The following is an 18,969-nucleotide window of genomic DNA, read 5'->3' as shown; positions in this document are numbered from 1 at the left end:
TTTTTTTCCAAATAATTATTATTTATTGATTTTCTCTCTTACTAATGATAATGGATGAAACACTCCATTTTGTCCAAGGTGGACAAAATCAAATTCGCTCTACAATGAACACATTTTTTTCTGGAATAATTGTACAGCTTTTTAAAAGGTAAATTCATTATGATGATATCTCAAGGTGCTCTTTGGTGTTGGAAGTGAGAATATAAGAAATTTAGTAACCACTGTTTGTATTCTGATTCATCTTAGGGTAGGAAAATGCATGTTTCTAAAGTTTGTGATGGCATTTTAAGTGGTGAGAGGGAGAGTGCAATGCATATTCCATTTAGTAAAAAAAAAAAAAGTGTTAATTTACTAAAGAGTTAATTATCCAACAATATAATTCCAATTTACAGTTAACGATTGAAAAAAAATAGGATAATTTTTCACTTGGTTAGAATAATTAATACATATTGATTCTGCCTGGGACGAAAAACATAATACATTTTGTGAATAGTGGATAAAATCACCTACATTGGTGCATTTAAGTTCATAATCAGCATCTTTGATATCTTTTTTTCATTTTACTTTAAGATTAATGATGCGAGATTGGAACCTAAATTTAGAAATACCAACTGTTTTATTCTCTATGAGGTAATTCCCTAATTTTTATCATTTGATTGATAAAAACTCTGGATAAATATGACAAAAACAAATTCAGACAACAAATAACAACTTCAAAAAGAAGAGAGACAAATTCACTAAATACATAAATGATAAGATAAGTTACTGTGCAGTGTTTCTCATATTCATCACTGACAGCGCTCATGATCACTTATCATCTGCACAAGTACCCAAAGACTAATAGCGTCCATTTAGTTCAGAGGGCTGGAAAAAAAAGTGGTCAACATCCCCACTTTGGTTGCTGGACCATCCCCTGTCCTTGCTGTTATTCATGGGCCACCGGTAGGTTACCACAGTTATAACATCTAAACATGTTATTGTTAATTAACTCCTGTACTTCTTCATTCCGCCACAGCAGTCCTTTATAATAACTGATGTTTTAGCATAAAACTTATGTACCATGCCATAGGATTGCCAATTCATGGGGTTTTTCAAACCTATCTGAGAACACTCAATCGTTGAGGTCTCTGGCAACAAGGCACAATTATATCTATATTTTCATATTTTTTTTTTTTTAATATGTGTGAAAAGGAGGAGAGAAGGAATAACTACAATAAAATGTCAATTCAAAATATTCATTTTATTTGTGTATAGAAATAAGAACTATTTACACTAATATGATACATTAAAATAAAAATAACAAGAACAGTAAAATGGTTTAAAAACTATTGATGAATAGTAAAAAAAAAAAATTAAAATTACATAAGCAGGGATAGATAAAAAATGTCTTATAAATACTCACTAAACTATTTTAACTTATTAAAATAATTTTAAGAACTTTGAAACTCATTGACACAGAGAAAGCAATAAACAGCCTTATCCAGAGCCTTATAAATCATTGCGAATAATAATTTATCATTTTATTTTTTCATTCTTGCAGCTTATTTGCACTTTCCAGTAGTAGTTAGCAAGGAATTCTATATCATATTTTAAAAGTCCCTTGAGTCAACTTGTCTCTCAATACTTCATGGTTAACTTTGTTCTCATAATGACTCCTCAATTTCATTGAATTATATTATGCCTGTTGATGTATTGATGTTAAATTTAATAAACAAGGGAAAAAGGTAGTTACAAGGTTAGTATAAGTTTTGAAAAACTTATACAAACAAAGTTCACTTATTTTTAATTATCTAATAAACATGGTGTCAAGTGAAAAACCAAGTCACAGTATGGAGGAAAATGCACGTGGCAAAGTGGGCAAAATCATCAACAATACAAAAGATCTAAAAACCACTCGAGAACACCGAGATGGTCCAGTCCATGGAGGAAAGGGCAAAGGAAAAGAAAAAATTAATTGAAAAAACTGTTGATAGAAAATAACAGTTTGAAAAGCCACAATAAAAATATGGAGATTAGGCAAAATAAAGTCGAATAAGCCCAGCTCTCACTTTCTCTCAAAATAAAGGGAATTCCTATGAAGACTGTGGAAATGCCGAGGGAATTATTTTATCCGTTGGAGTGGCTCTAGGCATAAAACTCAAGAATCGAGGCATTGATATTGTGGGAAAAAAGACACTAAGAGGAGATGACGAATTGATAATCGTCCCCTTCAGCCACCAAATGGTTGTCAGAGACAAGGTGCTATGTCTCTTGAAAGTAAAATGAGATTTCACCAAGAGACACCTTAGTTGGGAGATTGACAAACGAATTTGTCAATGAAGAGATGACCTCTGCCAACAGACATCTTTACTGGCTAGTGAGGCAGTAGTATGTCACCGGGCAAGAAAGAATATAGTCAGCTAACAATTATGATAAATATGGCAGACAACATTGAAACTAGTTTGTATATCCACTTCTTGTATTAATAAAGTTGGCTTCTATTATTAATAAAGTAATGTTTTGATTTCATTTTTAGGGAGATATATATTTTTATTTTTCACATATTTATATTTACATGTATAATGTAATTACTGCATGTCAATTTATTTATTTTAAAAGAAGAAAAATGAAAAAGAAAAGAATACATAATTGAAGAAAAGATAACACAGCTAAACCTGTTTATTTATAAACAGATCTGTATCTATGTTATTTTTGAAACTACAAACATAAATGTCGATAATATAGAGCATAGTGAGATATTCGATACATAAAAAAATTTTTTTAAATGAAAAATGAAACAGGAAGAATATATTTACTAGCATGAGAATTTGCCATGGAAATTAAATTCACAGCCAAAACTAAAAGACTTCAATGAGAACTCATAGAGAGAAACTCTCATTTGTGGAAGTACTTGTTAAAACTTTCCCTATAATGTCCTAAAACTCATCAACCTTGAAAATGGGTGAGCAAAGGCCTTTCCCTACAGCTAGGGAGCAGCTTAAACCCCCCTCCCTTTTTTGAAATTCTAACACTTTTTTGAATATCTTATACAGCGAGTTCTACCAGTTTAATCATTGTTAAATGTTTATAACACTATCTAACATTCAATAAATTGTTAGAAAAGTTACAATACAATTGTTATAAATATCAAAAATCTAATTAATATCTGTAAAGTAAGCTTGAATTGTAAAATACTGCCAAGTTTTATAATTTAGTATTTCTTCAGTTTTGTTGTTTTGACAAAAATATTATATTCTAAATAAAATTTTTAGATGAAGTACCTAGTTTCTTTTTTGTGTCCAAGGACACCATTTTCAGGAAAAGAGTAAGACCTATATTGCTTCCTAAATAGATGGAGATATTTTAATTTAATGGACAAGTGGCGCCCAATTACAAAAGTATTTTTGATTTTCTAAACTATAATACAACAGTCATATACTTATGTTTCTACCCCTCATTCAGTGATATTTATTGTTATTTCCTATATAATTGGTGTGATGATTTGTGCCTGATCATGTCCTCTAAATATTATTTATAAGGACTATTCACATGACAATGTAAAAATGTTATTTTAAAATGAAATGGAAACCTCGTTGTTCGTTAATATTTCCCTTAGGATGAAGTACAAATTTAACTTTTAATCTCAAAGAAGTGCTGCGCTTAAACATGCTAGGATTTGTAGTACACCGGACCAAGAGTTAATAGACCAAAACAAAGGTCAAAGACCCCATAGTATTCCAAATATACCACTAGTAAGCATCATTTACCTAAAACTATGATGTAGGAAGATAGTCCAGGTGGGGGTCAATAAAGGTATCAGAATAGTAAAAGAAAACAATTTATTGTTAACTAACGTTTCGCTCCACAATATACAGTTTTCTTTTACAATAATGAGAAATAATTGACCGTGGATAAATTATACGAGGAGAAGATGTTAGGTGGATGCGGTCAAAATATAACACAAATAAGTTGAAATAACATATTTAATAGTGCTAACATTTTGGCCAGAATGAAAAAAAAATAAAAAAAACAACAGAAAATGAAGGCTAGAAATTATGGCCGAAACGTTGGCACTATTAAATAAGTTATTTCAACTTATTTGTGTTATATTTTGACCGCACCCCCAATCAGTTTTCTTTTACTATTTTGATACTTTAATTGGCCACTACCTGGACTATCTTCTGACAATCTACTTCATATGGACAACTATCTTATTCCAATAAAACTATGATGATTAAAACAATCAATATTGATTCCAAAAATAGTGCTTTGCACATCATTCTTTTCAGCTTTATGTAAATCAAAGCTGTCGACTTCCACTTGCTTGATCCAGAGTAAAAAGAAATGCCAACAAAAGAAAAGAAAAGTGGGTCCTTATCACTGGAGATATATTAAAAGAAAATTATGAATATTTAACTTTTAATGGAAATCATCCCTATCAACTGATAGGAGATAATCTGATGAGCTAGTCAGGTACTGAAGTAGACAAGTGTTTATTTCTGAGAAATGATGCCAATACTAATCAAGAGTTCAAAATATATTGACAACAGCGAGCATAAATATTAAATGTTAAATTAAATATAAGCTGAACTGTTGATCATTCCTAAAACAATATTAAATTAACTCACTTCAATTGGACACTAAAATCTTCCTCTGTTATGTCATCATCCCAATTATCTTCCCAGGGGTTAACATTAACATCGTCTTCTTGGGCTCCTGGCGCCCAATCTGTCAACAATAAAATTATATATATTGGTAAATCATATTATGATCTATTATACATATAAGCAAAAATTGACAAAAATTAATAAATAAAATTAAAAAAAAAAAAGAAAAGTTTGCAAAAATTATTTTTGTTGAAACTGACAAAGAAATGAATCCTAAAAAATAAGGCAACAATTTAGTGATAGATCATAGAAGTACTTAATCATAAGTACTCATTCTTAAAAGCTCGGAAAACAATCAGTTCACTATACTACTATTTGATTGGAAACTTTATCATAACATTTTATTATATTTTATTTACCATAAAACTTATGGAGTGAATAATCAGGACTCATATTTGATTTCTATATTTTTCATATCAATGTTCAACACGAAGATGAAGGCAACTATACTCCACAAATGTTGCAGGTAAACATTGTCAAATGCAGTTGCCTATTACTCCATAGTTAGCTCAGGTTGAAATATTAGCATATAGATTGAGTTCTGAATATTTATTCCACAACATATAGAACTGCCGAACATCCACCACCATGAAAATGATAGCATATCAACTTTGCTCACTCCAATTATGTAACTGTATTTACAAAACTATGACAATAAACTAGGAATAACTGCTTCTGATGAAAACTATGAGAGTAATTAAGATATTAGTTCTGAGAAAAGTGAATGAAAACCCAATCAATGGTATCATACAAACACAAATTTTACAATACACAAACTCACAAAAAGAAATATACATAACTTATTCATTGAATATGTGATTTATACTAAGTGTTGATTTCTAATAATATACAATTCATTCCAAATTACACACATCATTCATATAGATTATATTTGACATGAATAACAAAACAAATTAATGATATATATTCTATTCAAGTTTAGTTTGGCCTGGGTTACTACATTTTCCAAAGTGGGGATATAGAGAAGACAATAATAAACACAAATAATGAATAAGAAAAAAATAAATAAAGGGATACAGATGTATTTTTAAGCAACTCACTCTCTGCTGGGAACTCTTCGAAATCGTCATCCTCCTCTAATAACCCTAAATCTAATTTTTGTTTGGAAGAGTCTGTCATGTTTTATTTACTACAAAGCGGTTTCTAAAATAGACGAAATAAAGATAAACTAAACAGACGACACAAATGCAAATTTACCGGTTTAGTTAACAGACTCTTTCAAACAGACCACACTAAACGTCAAAATCACTGAGGTTACCAATCCAAAGAAGTCATCATGACCATTTGAAATGAAAACAAAACCACTTTAGAACCTAATGGCATTAGTTCGGTTCACGTTAAATCATTTTATATCAACTGTTAAGATCTTAATTCTGAGAAAACCCATTTAATGATATCATACAAGAACGAATTTTAAAATAGAAAGAAATATACTTGTAGTGATATTGGAATATTTCAACATTAGGGATTTGTCTTTTTGACAATTTTTGTTTTTAATGTGTTTTTCTCTTCTCATCTTACTTAAACCGACAGTGACGAAATCAGTTACGGTTAAAACTTCTCCTCTATGAACTCTGGATATGTTTTTTGTATGGGAAAACCTTGTAAAAATAAAGTTTAAATAGTAAGGATTTAATTGGAAGGATGTAATTGTAAGAACATAGTACGCTGCTTTGAGAAATTAATTTATAATTGTTTTAAATGAAGTTGGGAAATCAATAACTTTTACTGGAAAATTTCTCAATACTATGCGTCTATTGATATTTCCTATTAGTGAATTTCCACGAAGAAACTTAAAATTAACAAGGGTTAATTAAGAAAATAATTAAGATACCAGCCTATCACTCTAGAGGATTATCGGTAAGGCTTTTCCAAGGTTACCTCGAAGGCTGCTTTGATGGGATGGCCTTGAATTGAGGTGACTTTTAATAGATTTCATTAACGAAACGATGGATATAATAAATGTTTTTTTCTCCCTGGCCGTTTCCTTCAAATTCTGTTTTTTGGCGAGCGATTCGATCCAGACAGGCCGATTTTCACAGATCGATACTGAAGAGGTAGACTATTTAAAGGCAGATATACATTTTGGCCACTTGTCGAAAATCGGAGACTTGTATAAACCCCTTGTATTGCCAGTGTTATTGCAGTTAGTTATTCTTCAGGAAGATATCATGCTCCCCTCATTGAACTCATGTCTGAATCAGACTTTTGACAGACTTCAAGGTAATTTGATAATTTTCCTCTTGTAGCTTTGTGTAATGTTAATAATGCTGTATGACTTTTATTTGAGCTCAATTTTTGTAACATTATGTATTGGTATTGGTATTTGGTGGGAGGAACAAGTCCGGCAAGTGGGCCTCCTAGTCCTTTTTGCCAACCCCGGGCCACTGTCTGAGTTGCCACCGCGTACTAACCAAGGAGGGAGTGTCAAGATTCGTTTTTCGGTACCGCCGAAAAATAAATATTAACGGCCTCAAGTGGAAATCGAGCCCACAACGTTCCGAACCGAGCGTACTGGGACCTGCGCCCTAACCCGCACGGCCGTCACGTCCCTTGTAACATTATATAGCTCTGTATGTTTTATGCATATTCAATTCCGTTTTTCTTTTGCGTTCTGCATATTTGAATTATTGTGATTCTTTCTTAAAATCATCCAAAGGACAATTTTGTTGCCGTCCACCGCATACGTTGTAAAAGCTGTCCATGTGTTAGGACAGCAGTCAGAAAGTTATTTGGAACCTTGTGTAAGTACACAGGTAAATTTATTTTCACTTTATACATGTTCTTGTCAGATCGCATTTTAAGATGTGATTGAATATAAATGCGAATTTCAGTCTGAATCTGTTATTAGGATTGTAATTAGATGAAAAATTATTCTTTAGACTAAGTTACCTGATTTGTAATCATTGTATAACCTGTGATTTTACCAGTGAAGGATTGTGACACTTGAGAAAAAAAATTTTTTGTTTTATGGAATTTAAAATTCTTTATGCAAAAAATTCAGTAAATGAGCACTCAGGGTGAAACTGAATTTTCCAAGGCTTCAAAATAGTGCAGCTGGGAGGAAAAGAAAACGGATCCCGCAGTACAGACTTTATTGCAGCAGATTTATTTCATCTGAGCCATTTAATTCCACTCTTAGGAGGGTTTGCCTGGGGAGCTGGCTGAAAACATCATGGGAATTATAAATATAATTGACAAATATTATAGAGTTGGGTGGAAGTTAGCAAAGGATTTGAGAAATAAGAAGATAATATTGTTGTACTTTACTGGTAGCTTTAATGGAACGGCAAAATGAGCTATTTTGAGTGATACAGTATTTTTTAAAAAAATATCTCATCACAAATTGGAAGTTTGAAGTAAGCTCTCCGTCTTAAATTTCCTAAACTTTTTGGGTTTTATAAAAATTGGACGAAGTGAAACCCTCACCCTATCATCTTCTATGTATAATAATTTACTTATTTGTACTTAAATAACATCGTTGAGCAAAACGTGATTATTCTGCGGTTTTTTTCATAAAATCTTTCGCAACTTATAATATTGACTTTATCGTCATGGTGGTCTCATTTGATTCTAAAACCGAAAATCATAAAGAGTGGTTCCTCAGTTAACGTATTTCGGGCAAATTATCCCGCCCTCCAATTCGACCTCTCTCCAAGGGAGGTAGTTCCCCCGGAATTTGGAAGGACTCTGCAGATCTCGCTTTTCACCATTAAGACGAGCATCATCCAAGTACAAAATTCGTTGTTTACTTTTGCAATTTTGGGTCTATCTTCCTTGTACTATATAAGTTAGGCGCAGCTTTTTGATGGATTTTCTCGTAATTATCTATTCAACTTAGATAATGTCTTTTCTCGATTTTATTCAAAATTCGAGAAAAGGCGTGTTGAAAAAATATTTTCGAAATTTAGGGTATGCGTGTTGGAACAATTCTTCAAATAACAGGTTATTGTGATTACCTTGCTTAACATGAGGTCGCGTGCAATGTCTGAATTAATAACCTTCATTAATGTGTAATAACGTTGTCATGATGCTAGATGGAATTAAGCCAGAAATAGTGGGGTTGGTGATGAATTAGTCAGTAATGGCTATCAACAAAGCCAGCAACAGGCTAGAACCCAGGTAACTATCAATATTTTTATAGTTCGTTTTCTTCGGGACAACTATCAGGATGATCGTTGGAAAATTATTGCTGGACGATAATCATTTTCACCATCTTAGAAGAGCTAACAATTTTTTTTTTAATTTTTCTCCATTCACATTGTTCCGGAGAAAAGGTGATAAAGTTTTTTTAAATACTTTTCGATCGAAGAGGTGGAAACAAGTACTTGTCTATGCATACAGGATCAAAAGACAGTTTGAGTTAAAAAATGAAAAAGAGGGACAGAATCAAAAACTGATCACTACCCTTCTCAGTAGAAAAAAAAATCGTTGAATTTTTACGTTTTTTCTAATTGAAATGTATTTTCTCTACTTTGTCTTTTGTTCTACGACATTTGCTCGGTGCTATTCTGGACGTTTTAAGTTAAAAGATCCTAACTGAACTATGAATTATAGTAATTACAAAAATGAAAACTTTTAGACAGCTAAATTGTTTGTTAATTTAAATGTTTTGCCTTCTGCCAGTTGTAACTTACTATGACTTAATATCAATATTATTGTCTTAAGTTTTGAAAACATCCAAAAATCAGTTATATTGGTTTGTATTTTAGGTACAGGCTTAGTAGTACTGGAAAACGTAGCGTGTGCGGAAGGAATTCAAATGTTTATAAACAAACATGTCACAACCTGTCGAAATCTGTTGCCTTACATATGTAGGCTATTGTACAACAAAGCCCTAAATGATGTATGCCCCAAGTAAACCTCTAAAAAATCTAAGAGACCAAATCTCAATTATTATTTTAGGTATTTCAATGCAACAGGTTCGTGACCTCATTATAAACATTAGTAGTGGAGGTTTCTCACATATCCTGGACCGACTTAACCAGGTCACACTGAAATATACACTGAAAAATATCAAGTGATGAAGAAATGATGGGGTGATATAAAATCAGCATCTGAAATTTCGAGGTTTTTATGCCTATCATTCTTTTACAATTCACATAAAGAAATAATTTTCAATAAATATGTAAAAGTTAAAGTTAAATTTGCTGAACACAAAAGCAGGATCGCATACATCCTGTTGTATATTGTGAGGGCCTTTTTATGATCTGCTTCCTGCACAAAATGTTCATTAAGTTAGAGAAAAGCAGTTAGGGGTCACCAATCTTTATATATATACATAGTGGTTCTTCTTCCAAAAATATTTAACACATGTACTGGCGTTCGTTCTACTAGGTCAAAAAAAAAATTATAAAAAATTTGAAAATGAGATTCTTTTCATAATTTTCCACATCCAAAAAACTTACTCATATCTCTACCTAAGTAGAGAAAGTAGAGATTCTAAAATAAGAAAAAAATACGCTCCGGAGATTTTTATGAGCTTCACTAATAGTTCATCATTAGTTCATTAAAGGTGATAAAACAAAGCATGTAGTCACTTCGAGTAGTCTCAGCATTCCCTCCCCTCCCCCATCAAAAAAAACTTTCATTAAGTGTTTTTTTCCAAAAAATCATTTAAAAAAATCTATAGTTCCTAAGGAAATCATCTGATCAACAACAAATTTTTAACGAATGAAATTTGATAGGTTATTTCATATTCAGGATAAAATTGAAAATAAATTTCATAGATTATATCAAAAGTACTGATATCAACTTGTCCGTAATTTTTTAAAATTTTAAATGCCCATATCACAATCCTCGAAGAATGGTGTCGAAATTGGAGGATACAAATAAATCCCAACAAATCACATTTACTCTTCGTCGTAAACCTGCCGACTGCCCTACAGTATGCTTTAATAATGTGGCTCTTACCCCTGTAGAACAGATTCGTTATCTTGGACTACATCTTGACAAACGACTAACCTGGAATCCTCACACAAGACTGAAAAGACAGGAAACTGCACGCAGATTCCGACTATTACAGCACTTACTAGACAAACGGTCTAAACTTCCAACTCATTACAAAAGACTGATCTACATGACAATAATAAGGCCCATCTGGACATACGGAGTTGAGCTTTGGGGCTCCACTAAACCTTCGAATTCCTCTCGTATCCAATCTTTACAATCCAAAATCCTTCGTAAAATCCTCAATGTATGATATTATTCCTTCCATAATAAACTCCCCAACCACCCAAACCCACTCGTTTCTAGCCTTGCTTCCTCTTCCATTCCTGGTAATCCAGGCGCCTGAAAAGAAGATGGCCTCGTGACCTTATATTGTAAACTGTTTTTAGAGTTCTACTACTGGGTAGTTTATCTACATCCTGTATCATATCATTATGTCATTATGAATTTACTGGTTGTATTTTTTTATACAGTTGTAAATATCAATAAATAAATAAAATAAAATTTTAAATGTCACAACCCTGGTATAAACTTTAAATAAATAATAAAGGTTTGTGCCGACCACCAATCGTCGAGTTCACACCCGTCTCCACTGGCCCACGTCATGTCCAAATCCATAAAGCCCGTTTTCACACAATCTTTCCACCCGAACCTCGTTTGAAAAATGTACCTTACTTGTTTTGGTTGCAGGTTGGTAAGGTTCAGAAATAGTTTACGGAGCTCTCTCAAATCTCCTGCATTGGCCACTCACGTCAGAACTTATTGTGACACATCTTCAATCCATGGTATTAGGTACATCGCCGAATCTAGCAGACCCTTCTTCGAGAGGTAAGTATACTTCTTGCAACGTTAACACATCATAACCACTAAGAAGTAAAAATAAGTTCTAGTAATTATGATATTTTGTTTTAGATATGGATAAAAACAGTTTCTCCTACACTATTTCTTTCGCTTTGGACTAGATTGGTCAATTTAAAAATATTTAAATTTATAATCTTTTTATAAATATTTATTCTGAATTATTTTAAAATCCATAGTTGGTTTTTTTCATTAGTTTAATGGTAAAAGTATCCGAGAGCTTGGGAACTCTCCTTATTTCTTTATTAGGTCTCCTCGCCTTGGCCAAACTAGACATCAAGACTCTAATTAGATCTTTCATTATTAATATTATTATCATGGTTTCCTGATTAATACTGTATTTAAAACTTGAAATACATCACCTTAAAAAATAAATAAAATAAAAATGACACGATTACTGGCCTGAGTGGTGCCCAAGGCTAGGAGATCTGGAATAGAAGAAATAAGCCGAGTTCCCAATATTTCCAGTTTTGTCAATAGTTGACGGTAAATTTTTTTTTTTTTCTCAGATTACTATGGTTGGTCATCCTCCTTCTGTCATTTGTACTTTCTGGCTATTACACTATAGCAGTCTGGGAAGAGACCCCGATAGCAGTAGATGAAATAGAAGGTGCTCATGACAACTCGAGGATACCTTTTCCAGCTGTTACTATATGCAGCAATTCCAAGATATCATCTAGTGCTGCATTAGGAAAATCGTAAATACTTCAAGTTTGAATTACTCTTAGTTTGGAATTCAAGTTACTATTTAACTATCTAAAAAAGTGTCAGTTATTTTATACAATTATTTATTATCTTAATTTCTGAAATTTTCGCTTCTATTTTTATTTTTTACACACTCTATAGAACTACAGAATTGAAAAAAAAAATTAAAGTTTATTAGGATTCTATTAGCATTATATACATACATTCAACAGAGCCATACGTATTATAAACACCTTACACCATATTGAGCTTTAAATAACTAGAAATAATGAGTTGTTGTCAGGGACCCTGAAAAAGGTGTTTTCAATACCCCCCCCAAAAAAACAAAACAAAAAAAAACGAAAATTTCAGTTCATTTTTTCTTCATGAAATAATTAAAAAATAAATTTCCGCATTTTCTAAATTACTGCATCTCCCTTACATATCGACACATTTTGAACATAATAAAATCCTCATAAATTTCTTAGCTATTTTATAAATATTTTAAATTAATTTATTACTACGAGAATTTTAGTAAATATAAATCAAAAATTTTCCGTTCCGCGAACAAATGTTATTTTATTATCTGAACCCTCTAGGTTATAATTAGTGAGATTCTACTGTATATAATTTTTCAATTTGAATTCAAGATTTTTTAAAGCCTAGAAAAAAGGGTCTTGGCTGGTCCATTCCATTTCGGAGTATTTGAAATCGACTTTCGTAGGCATGAACATGGTAATTATATAATTTCTTTGATTTATATACAACGATCAATATCTCACAAGATAAGCCAATGTTTATTGGTCACCGCTACCTAATGGCTCTATCACAGTTGTGAGCATTGGTGGATAGCGGCAAATGTGTAAACGGGGCAAACGTGGGAATTACTCGAAGTTGTATCTGATGCTATGAATTGATTTTCTGAGATGTTCTTAACTTTCTCATGTTAACTGCCATCGAAGACAATGCCAGAAGCTTTGCACACCTTAGAGTGACCTAACTTGACTAGTTTCTAAGAATCATGTTTCCATTTAAATGTTAAGGATCTTAGGTCCCCGAATATAATTATTTCCATATCAGTTTTAAAGAATTATTATTCATATAGAATAAATCAATCCTTTTCATTATTAATACATCTGCGAAATCGCTCATCAAATTATGAAGGATTTAAATGGGTTCAATTGGTGGGGAAAGAATTTCTACAAAGGTTCAGATTTTCAACGGTGACAGCAGTATAATAATTTGTTGAATAAATTAATTGGTTTTAATTATCCTACCCGGGGGCGCTCACCGCTTGTGGAGAATCATAAAAACATACAAAGTGTTTGAGATAAATTCATTTTAGCCAATTAATAAAGCAATCGAGTTCAAGACATATTGAATAAATTGACGTAACAGCCCCGGGGAGGCAAATGTCTAAGCTTGTTACTGCTCTAAACTATTTCTACAAAACACCCATAGAATCAATTAAATTTGCTATCCTTCGTAGGAAAAAAGACTTGCACATCCTGAGATTCTTGTGTGGAGAACCTTTTCCTAATTCCAACGGCATCAGCGTAAATCGGATAAACCAGGTAAAAGTGAATAAAGTATTTACTACATTCTGTATATGTCTGCTAATTCATGTTTTAAATTAAACTTTATCTATGCCTAGACTTCCCCACCTTTTGACGCTACTTGTAGTCTTGACATAACCAGGGAAGACCAATCACTTTGGCAGCGATCCTGCCTAGAATTGTTTCAAAGAGTCCTAACCGAACAAGGGATTTGCTACAGCTTCAATACGTACCATCCTAGAGATATCTTTAGAGAAGATGTGTGAGAAATTACTTCACTAGTAATATTTTCAATCCTGGATAATATACAGATACTTTCTAATGTTTCAAAACATAAAACTAAGTATTAAGGGCTACTTTTTTGCAGATTATTTTCAGATATGAAAGCATCCGACCTGGGCTACAGAGGAGCCGATTTTGGGACCTTGCCTAACGGTAGTCAATTCCAATGTGGTGCAATGAAGGATATGGAACAGCCCCTCATTCTCCATGAAGATGCCAAGAAGCACCTAAAGTGTGGCAACTACATTCTGAGACTAAGTTTGTTCAACAGGAATGCCAACGCTGGCTTCTGTACATCCAAGAATACTACAGGATTCAAGGTAAGTAACAGTAATAACATTAAAAGCGTGAGCTAGCTAAGTGACCACAGGGTCCCCTCTTCCGAAATACTTTCTTTTATTCGGTTTTAAAACAGCCAATCTTGAACTAAACATGAAAAATTGTTTGTGATCGAGTAGCTGAATCGGGCTTTTATTTAATGTTTTATAAGTAGTATCAATTCAGATTTACTTGTTGCTCCTAATGCTCATTGGTTGCACAATTATAATTTGGTAACAGCCAGTTTGTATATGATTAGGATTACAGACTTAGGCAATTTGAGGCTTGAACTGGGAAAGTTCCATATTTCAGGAAAGGTATAAGTAGAAACTGAAGCCTCGTGGAATACGCTTGGGCTACTGGTTCGGTATCTTGGTAGATAAGACCTCTACAGACAGCTGACTACTAATTAGGGCCGTCCGTAGCTCAGGTGCTTAGGCGCAGTTCTTAGCAATATGAGAACTGTGGGCGGCACTGGTTCGAATCCGGTCTGAGAGGTGACTTTTTTTTCATTTTGTGGCGGTCCTACAAACTGAAAAACTTTACCCCCCACACGGTAAGAATAGATTGGTCACTAAAAAAAACAAAAAAAAACTGACTACTAATTAAGTAATTAGTTGTATTAAAGTTCTTCTACTTATCTCTCTAATTTTACTTTGTATTTTTATTGAGGAGCCCTCTTAATATTTTATGAAGGAGTTTCCTTCTCCCTCCCCCAATATTTCATTGTCATTTACATAAAAATAACCCATGAATAAGTTGCATGAATAGTACAGGTAATTATGAGAGCTTTGACCGAAAATAATGATATTATATTAATAAAAAGTGAACTTTTATTTTTTATTGTTTCTCAACTTTACACTTGCATGTCAAACGATGCAAACCGCATGCAAAACGATTCCCCTAGTATTTGTTGCATGTTATATATAGATGACTGAGTCACTATTTTTTGTAGTTCTGTTACGTAGGAGGGTGTAATACTGTTATGTTAAACTAACCATCGCCTTCCCTCCCAAATATAAACTGTCTATGCCTATGTTAAGGAACCTCCCATGAGTATCTCAATTATATCCTCATTCAGATTTTTTTTTAACGCTTTTTATTCCATCCTGAGGACTATAAAATGTCCCATCGTAAGTAAACATAAATTATATCAATAAATCTTGATTCAGAAACTTCCACCACATCCTAACTTGAATGTGATTGCTAAATAAGCGGTTGCACTATTGGGTTTATTGGATAAAATTAGCAAACGAAAGCTTTTGTCCTTATTTGATAACTGCTATTACCTGTTAATCTTTTTATTAAATGATTAGGTAACCGGAAATTATATTTATTTAAAAATATAATATCGTTTAGTTAAAAAAAAGAATTGCTTGTTCAGAATGTACATCGAATTCTACAAGCTATAAGAAACCATGAATAGACGGTAATAGGGGTATTCATGATTTTTAATTTAACATGTTAAAGTGTGTTAAATGAAAAAACCTATGTTAAATGGAGAAATATTTCCTTCTTTTACCATATTAAAAGGATATAACACATAACATGGTTAAGAGTCTGTTACTAGGTCTGTTAAATGGAGAATAACGTCACGAAACAGACCAGTTTTTTTATTTAAAAAAAAACCTCTTTATTGATAATATAAATATAATACGGATTATAAAAATAATATATAATACATGTATTTACAAGTTATCTTATTTTGCCTTACGGCATTATAAGATTGAAACAGACCAGCTGAGCTTGTCACCGTTTTATTTGTTGTGTTAGGTTACTTACTCGTAGTTTGTGTTTTGTTTTGTTTGTTTTTCTTTTGTCTTGTGTTTTGGACTTTTTAAAAAATACAATCAGTAGCCAAACTCTTACACTTCTACTTTTCACTTATTTTAGGCATGTTGTAATAAATTACTGTAATCAAAATATAGAAGTAAGCAATGACATGAAGTTTTGGAAGGGAAGGTTACTAAAAAAGCTGCTCAGAAAATCCACTAGGAGCTCTTATGCATTTACTATTTAACATGACTTTAAATAGGACTGCTCACAATGCTATACTTATAGCATTTAACATGGTAAAACATTTTAAATTTAACACAATATCATGAATACCCCTAATGTCTGGTATAAGTTTTGTTGATTATAAAAGGAAATCACACCGAAAGAAAATCACATAATAATATTAACAAATTTTCATCGAAAATTCAATATCATCTAATAATTAAATTTGAAAATCTCGTTGAGCGCAATTAAAAGGCTAAGCAGAACATGGTCTGTGAAAGTTTAGGAAAAATTAAAAACTGCTTGTAAGAATATTTTGAAACACTCCTTTCTAGTCGCAATTTTTTTCTAAAACTTAAAATTGAGGTAGTTATAAGAAGTTGAAAAATTGAATTCCAGCCCTCGCAATTGGAATGTGAAATCATTTCACACAATTAGCTTTTTAAAAGATCTTCAATCAACAAAATATTGATTTGGTTATACATTGATGATTCATAGAGTTGGTTATACAATAGTTTTGATTTTTTGGGGCTATTTTGGGATTTTACTGCACGATTTTGCACATTTCAAGTTTTTTATTAGACGAAAATCCGGTATCCAGACATAACTTTTAGAATGGCTGCGAATTAGTTAATCGAAACCCAAGCAGTAAGTATTGGGAAATATGTAAATTATTACCTGGACTCAGACGTTGAATAGTCTTTCCTCTTGTCAAGGTAAAGTATGTACTGATACTTGCGGGTTGGAAATAAAATGAATAAATAAAATAAATTAAAAATAATGATTGAATAAATAAAAAATAAATGAAATAAAATAAAAAATAACTTATAGGAAAAGATAGTAAACGAAAATAAATTAAAACAATAATAAATAATGATATATCAATTATTAAGTAAGTATTAATAACAAAAATTAATATAAACGATAAAATAAATTACTCCCCTATAAAAAATACAAAAAAAAAATTAACGTAATGCCCTGAACTTAAAAACCAAAAAAATAAAAATAAAATGAAAAACTGAAATAAATATGTGCAGTATAAAACAGAGGAATTTACAAAATAAATGTCTTTAAATATGAATAAAATTATGTATATGAAATGACAAGGTAAGTAAGTAACCGTAATAAATATTAAAGGCGTAAGCTAGCTAAGAGACCACAGGGTTTCCTCTTCGGAACTCCCTTATTTTATTCGGTTTTAAAAGAGCAAATCCTGAACTAGCCATGAAAAATTGTTTGTGATCGAGAGTAGTTGAATGGTTCATTTAGATTGTTATTTACCATAAAAAAAAAATCAAATAAAAAAAAAAAAAAAATCATATTATATATTAATAAACTATATATATATATACGATTCTAACCTGCATCGATCTGGGAACTAGGAGACGATGTGTCCTTTGGAAGTAGGGGCTCTCGAGACTGGTAGACTATAGAACAATGGTCAATGTGAATGAGTTTCATCTGGCCTGGCCAAATACATACTGCCGTGATAAGAGAGTGGTCTAGGGATTTTGGGCATCAACAATCCGGCTCAACAGTATTATTTGGGATGTTTACTGATAATGATTGGAATAATTCAATTTTACGTTATTTATAAATAAAAGATGAATTTCACTTAAATTAAAAAAAAAACTTTTATAATACGTGATACAATTATTAACAACATTAAAGACAACCAGTAAATTAAATTAGTTTTACAACATAAATAAAATTCATAAATTTAAAGATTCTTGATTTTTGCTTGTCAACACAACATTCAAATATCAAATTTTTTGAATTTATATTACATATTTCCTTCAAAATTACTATTAAGACATTTCAAGTAATGACGAACGAGGTAAAATCGGATATGAGAGACGGAAAGGAAATTTTAAGGATAGATTTTATTAGTTGCTCTTAACCCTGTCGAACAGATCCGCTACCTTGGACTGCATCTGGACAAATGACTAACCTGGAACCTCACACAAGACTGAAAAGACAACTACACATCGATTCCGAGTATTACAGCACTTACTAGACAAACGGTCTAAACTTCTAATTCATCACAAAATACTGATCTAGATAACTGCAATGATGCCAATCTGGACATACGAAGTTGAGCTTTAGGGCTCCACTAAACCTTCGAATTCCTCTCGTATCCAATCCATACAATCCAAAATCCTTCGTAAAATCCTTAATGCTCCTTACTTTGCCACAAATAAAATCATACATAAAAACCTTAATGGTTAACTACCCCGAACCAGATATCATTCCTTCCACTAAACACTCCCTAACCACCCAAACCCACTAGTTTCTAACCTTGCATCCTCTCCCATTCTTGACAATCCTCCGAGGCGTCTGAAAAGAAGATGGTGACGAGACCTGCTAATGTAAAACGTTATTAAAGTGTTACCTATGAGTAGTTTCTTACACGCCTGTATCACTCCATTATAACTTAGATCAAATTTACCTTATATATCATTATGTACTTTTGTAAATTTCAATAAAGATATTTTTAAAAAATTATAAAGGCATAAAGTTTAATAGTTAATGCCTCTATTCATCAATACCATTGATCAAAACATGAGTAGGAAATATTTTGAAGACGTTAATCGGTAAATAATAATATTGAATAGTACGCGATTAAGAATCAATAAACAGTAATCCTAAAGGTAGAT

At 32.0% G+C, this 18,969-nt stretch overlaps 1 protein-coding gene and 1 long non-coding RNA gene across 2 annotated transcripts in view; one reads left to right on the top strand and one right to left on the bottom strand.

Annotated features, from left to right (window-relative positions):
• LOC106682566 (uncharacterized) overlaps positions 1 to 18,969 on the bottom strand; it is a 43,414-nt gene that overhangs the window by 2,571 nt on the left and 21,874 nt on the right. Inside the window, exon 2 of the long non-coding RNA XR_010843067.1 lies at positions 4,608 to 4,707. This is a non-coding gene — a long non-coding RNA (uncharacterized lncRNA). The remainder of the gene's footprint in view (positions 1 to 4,607; positions 4,708 to 18,969) is intronic.
• LOC106682559 (pickpocket protein 28) overlaps positions 8,752 to 18,969 on the top strand; it is a gene marked incomplete in the record, with an annotated part of 21,324 nt that continues 11,106 nt past the window's right edge. Inside the window, 6 exon segments of the mRNA XM_067046038.1 lie at positions 8,752 to 8,789; positions 11,307 to 11,444; positions 11,984 to 12,172; positions 13,648 to 13,732; positions 13,813 to 13,976; positions 14,082 to 14,316. Coding sequence (XP_066902139.1) covers positions 8,752 to 8,789; positions 11,307 to 11,444; positions 11,984 to 12,172; positions 13,648 to 13,732; positions 13,813 to 13,976; positions 14,082 to 14,316 — 849 coding nt within the window.

Source organism: Halyomorpha halys, unplaced genomic scaffold, assembly GCF_000696795.3.
Source record: "Halyomorpha halys isolate HHAL.00 unplaced genomic scaffold, Hhal_1.1 Scaffold424.1, whole genome shotgun sequence".
NCBI classification, from domain to species: Eukaryota; Metazoa; Arthropoda; class Insecta; order Hemiptera; family Pentatomidae; genus Halyomorpha; species Halyomorpha halys.
Note: the sequence above shows the minus strand (reverse complement) of the source record. Positions and strands in the feature narration are given on the sequence as shown.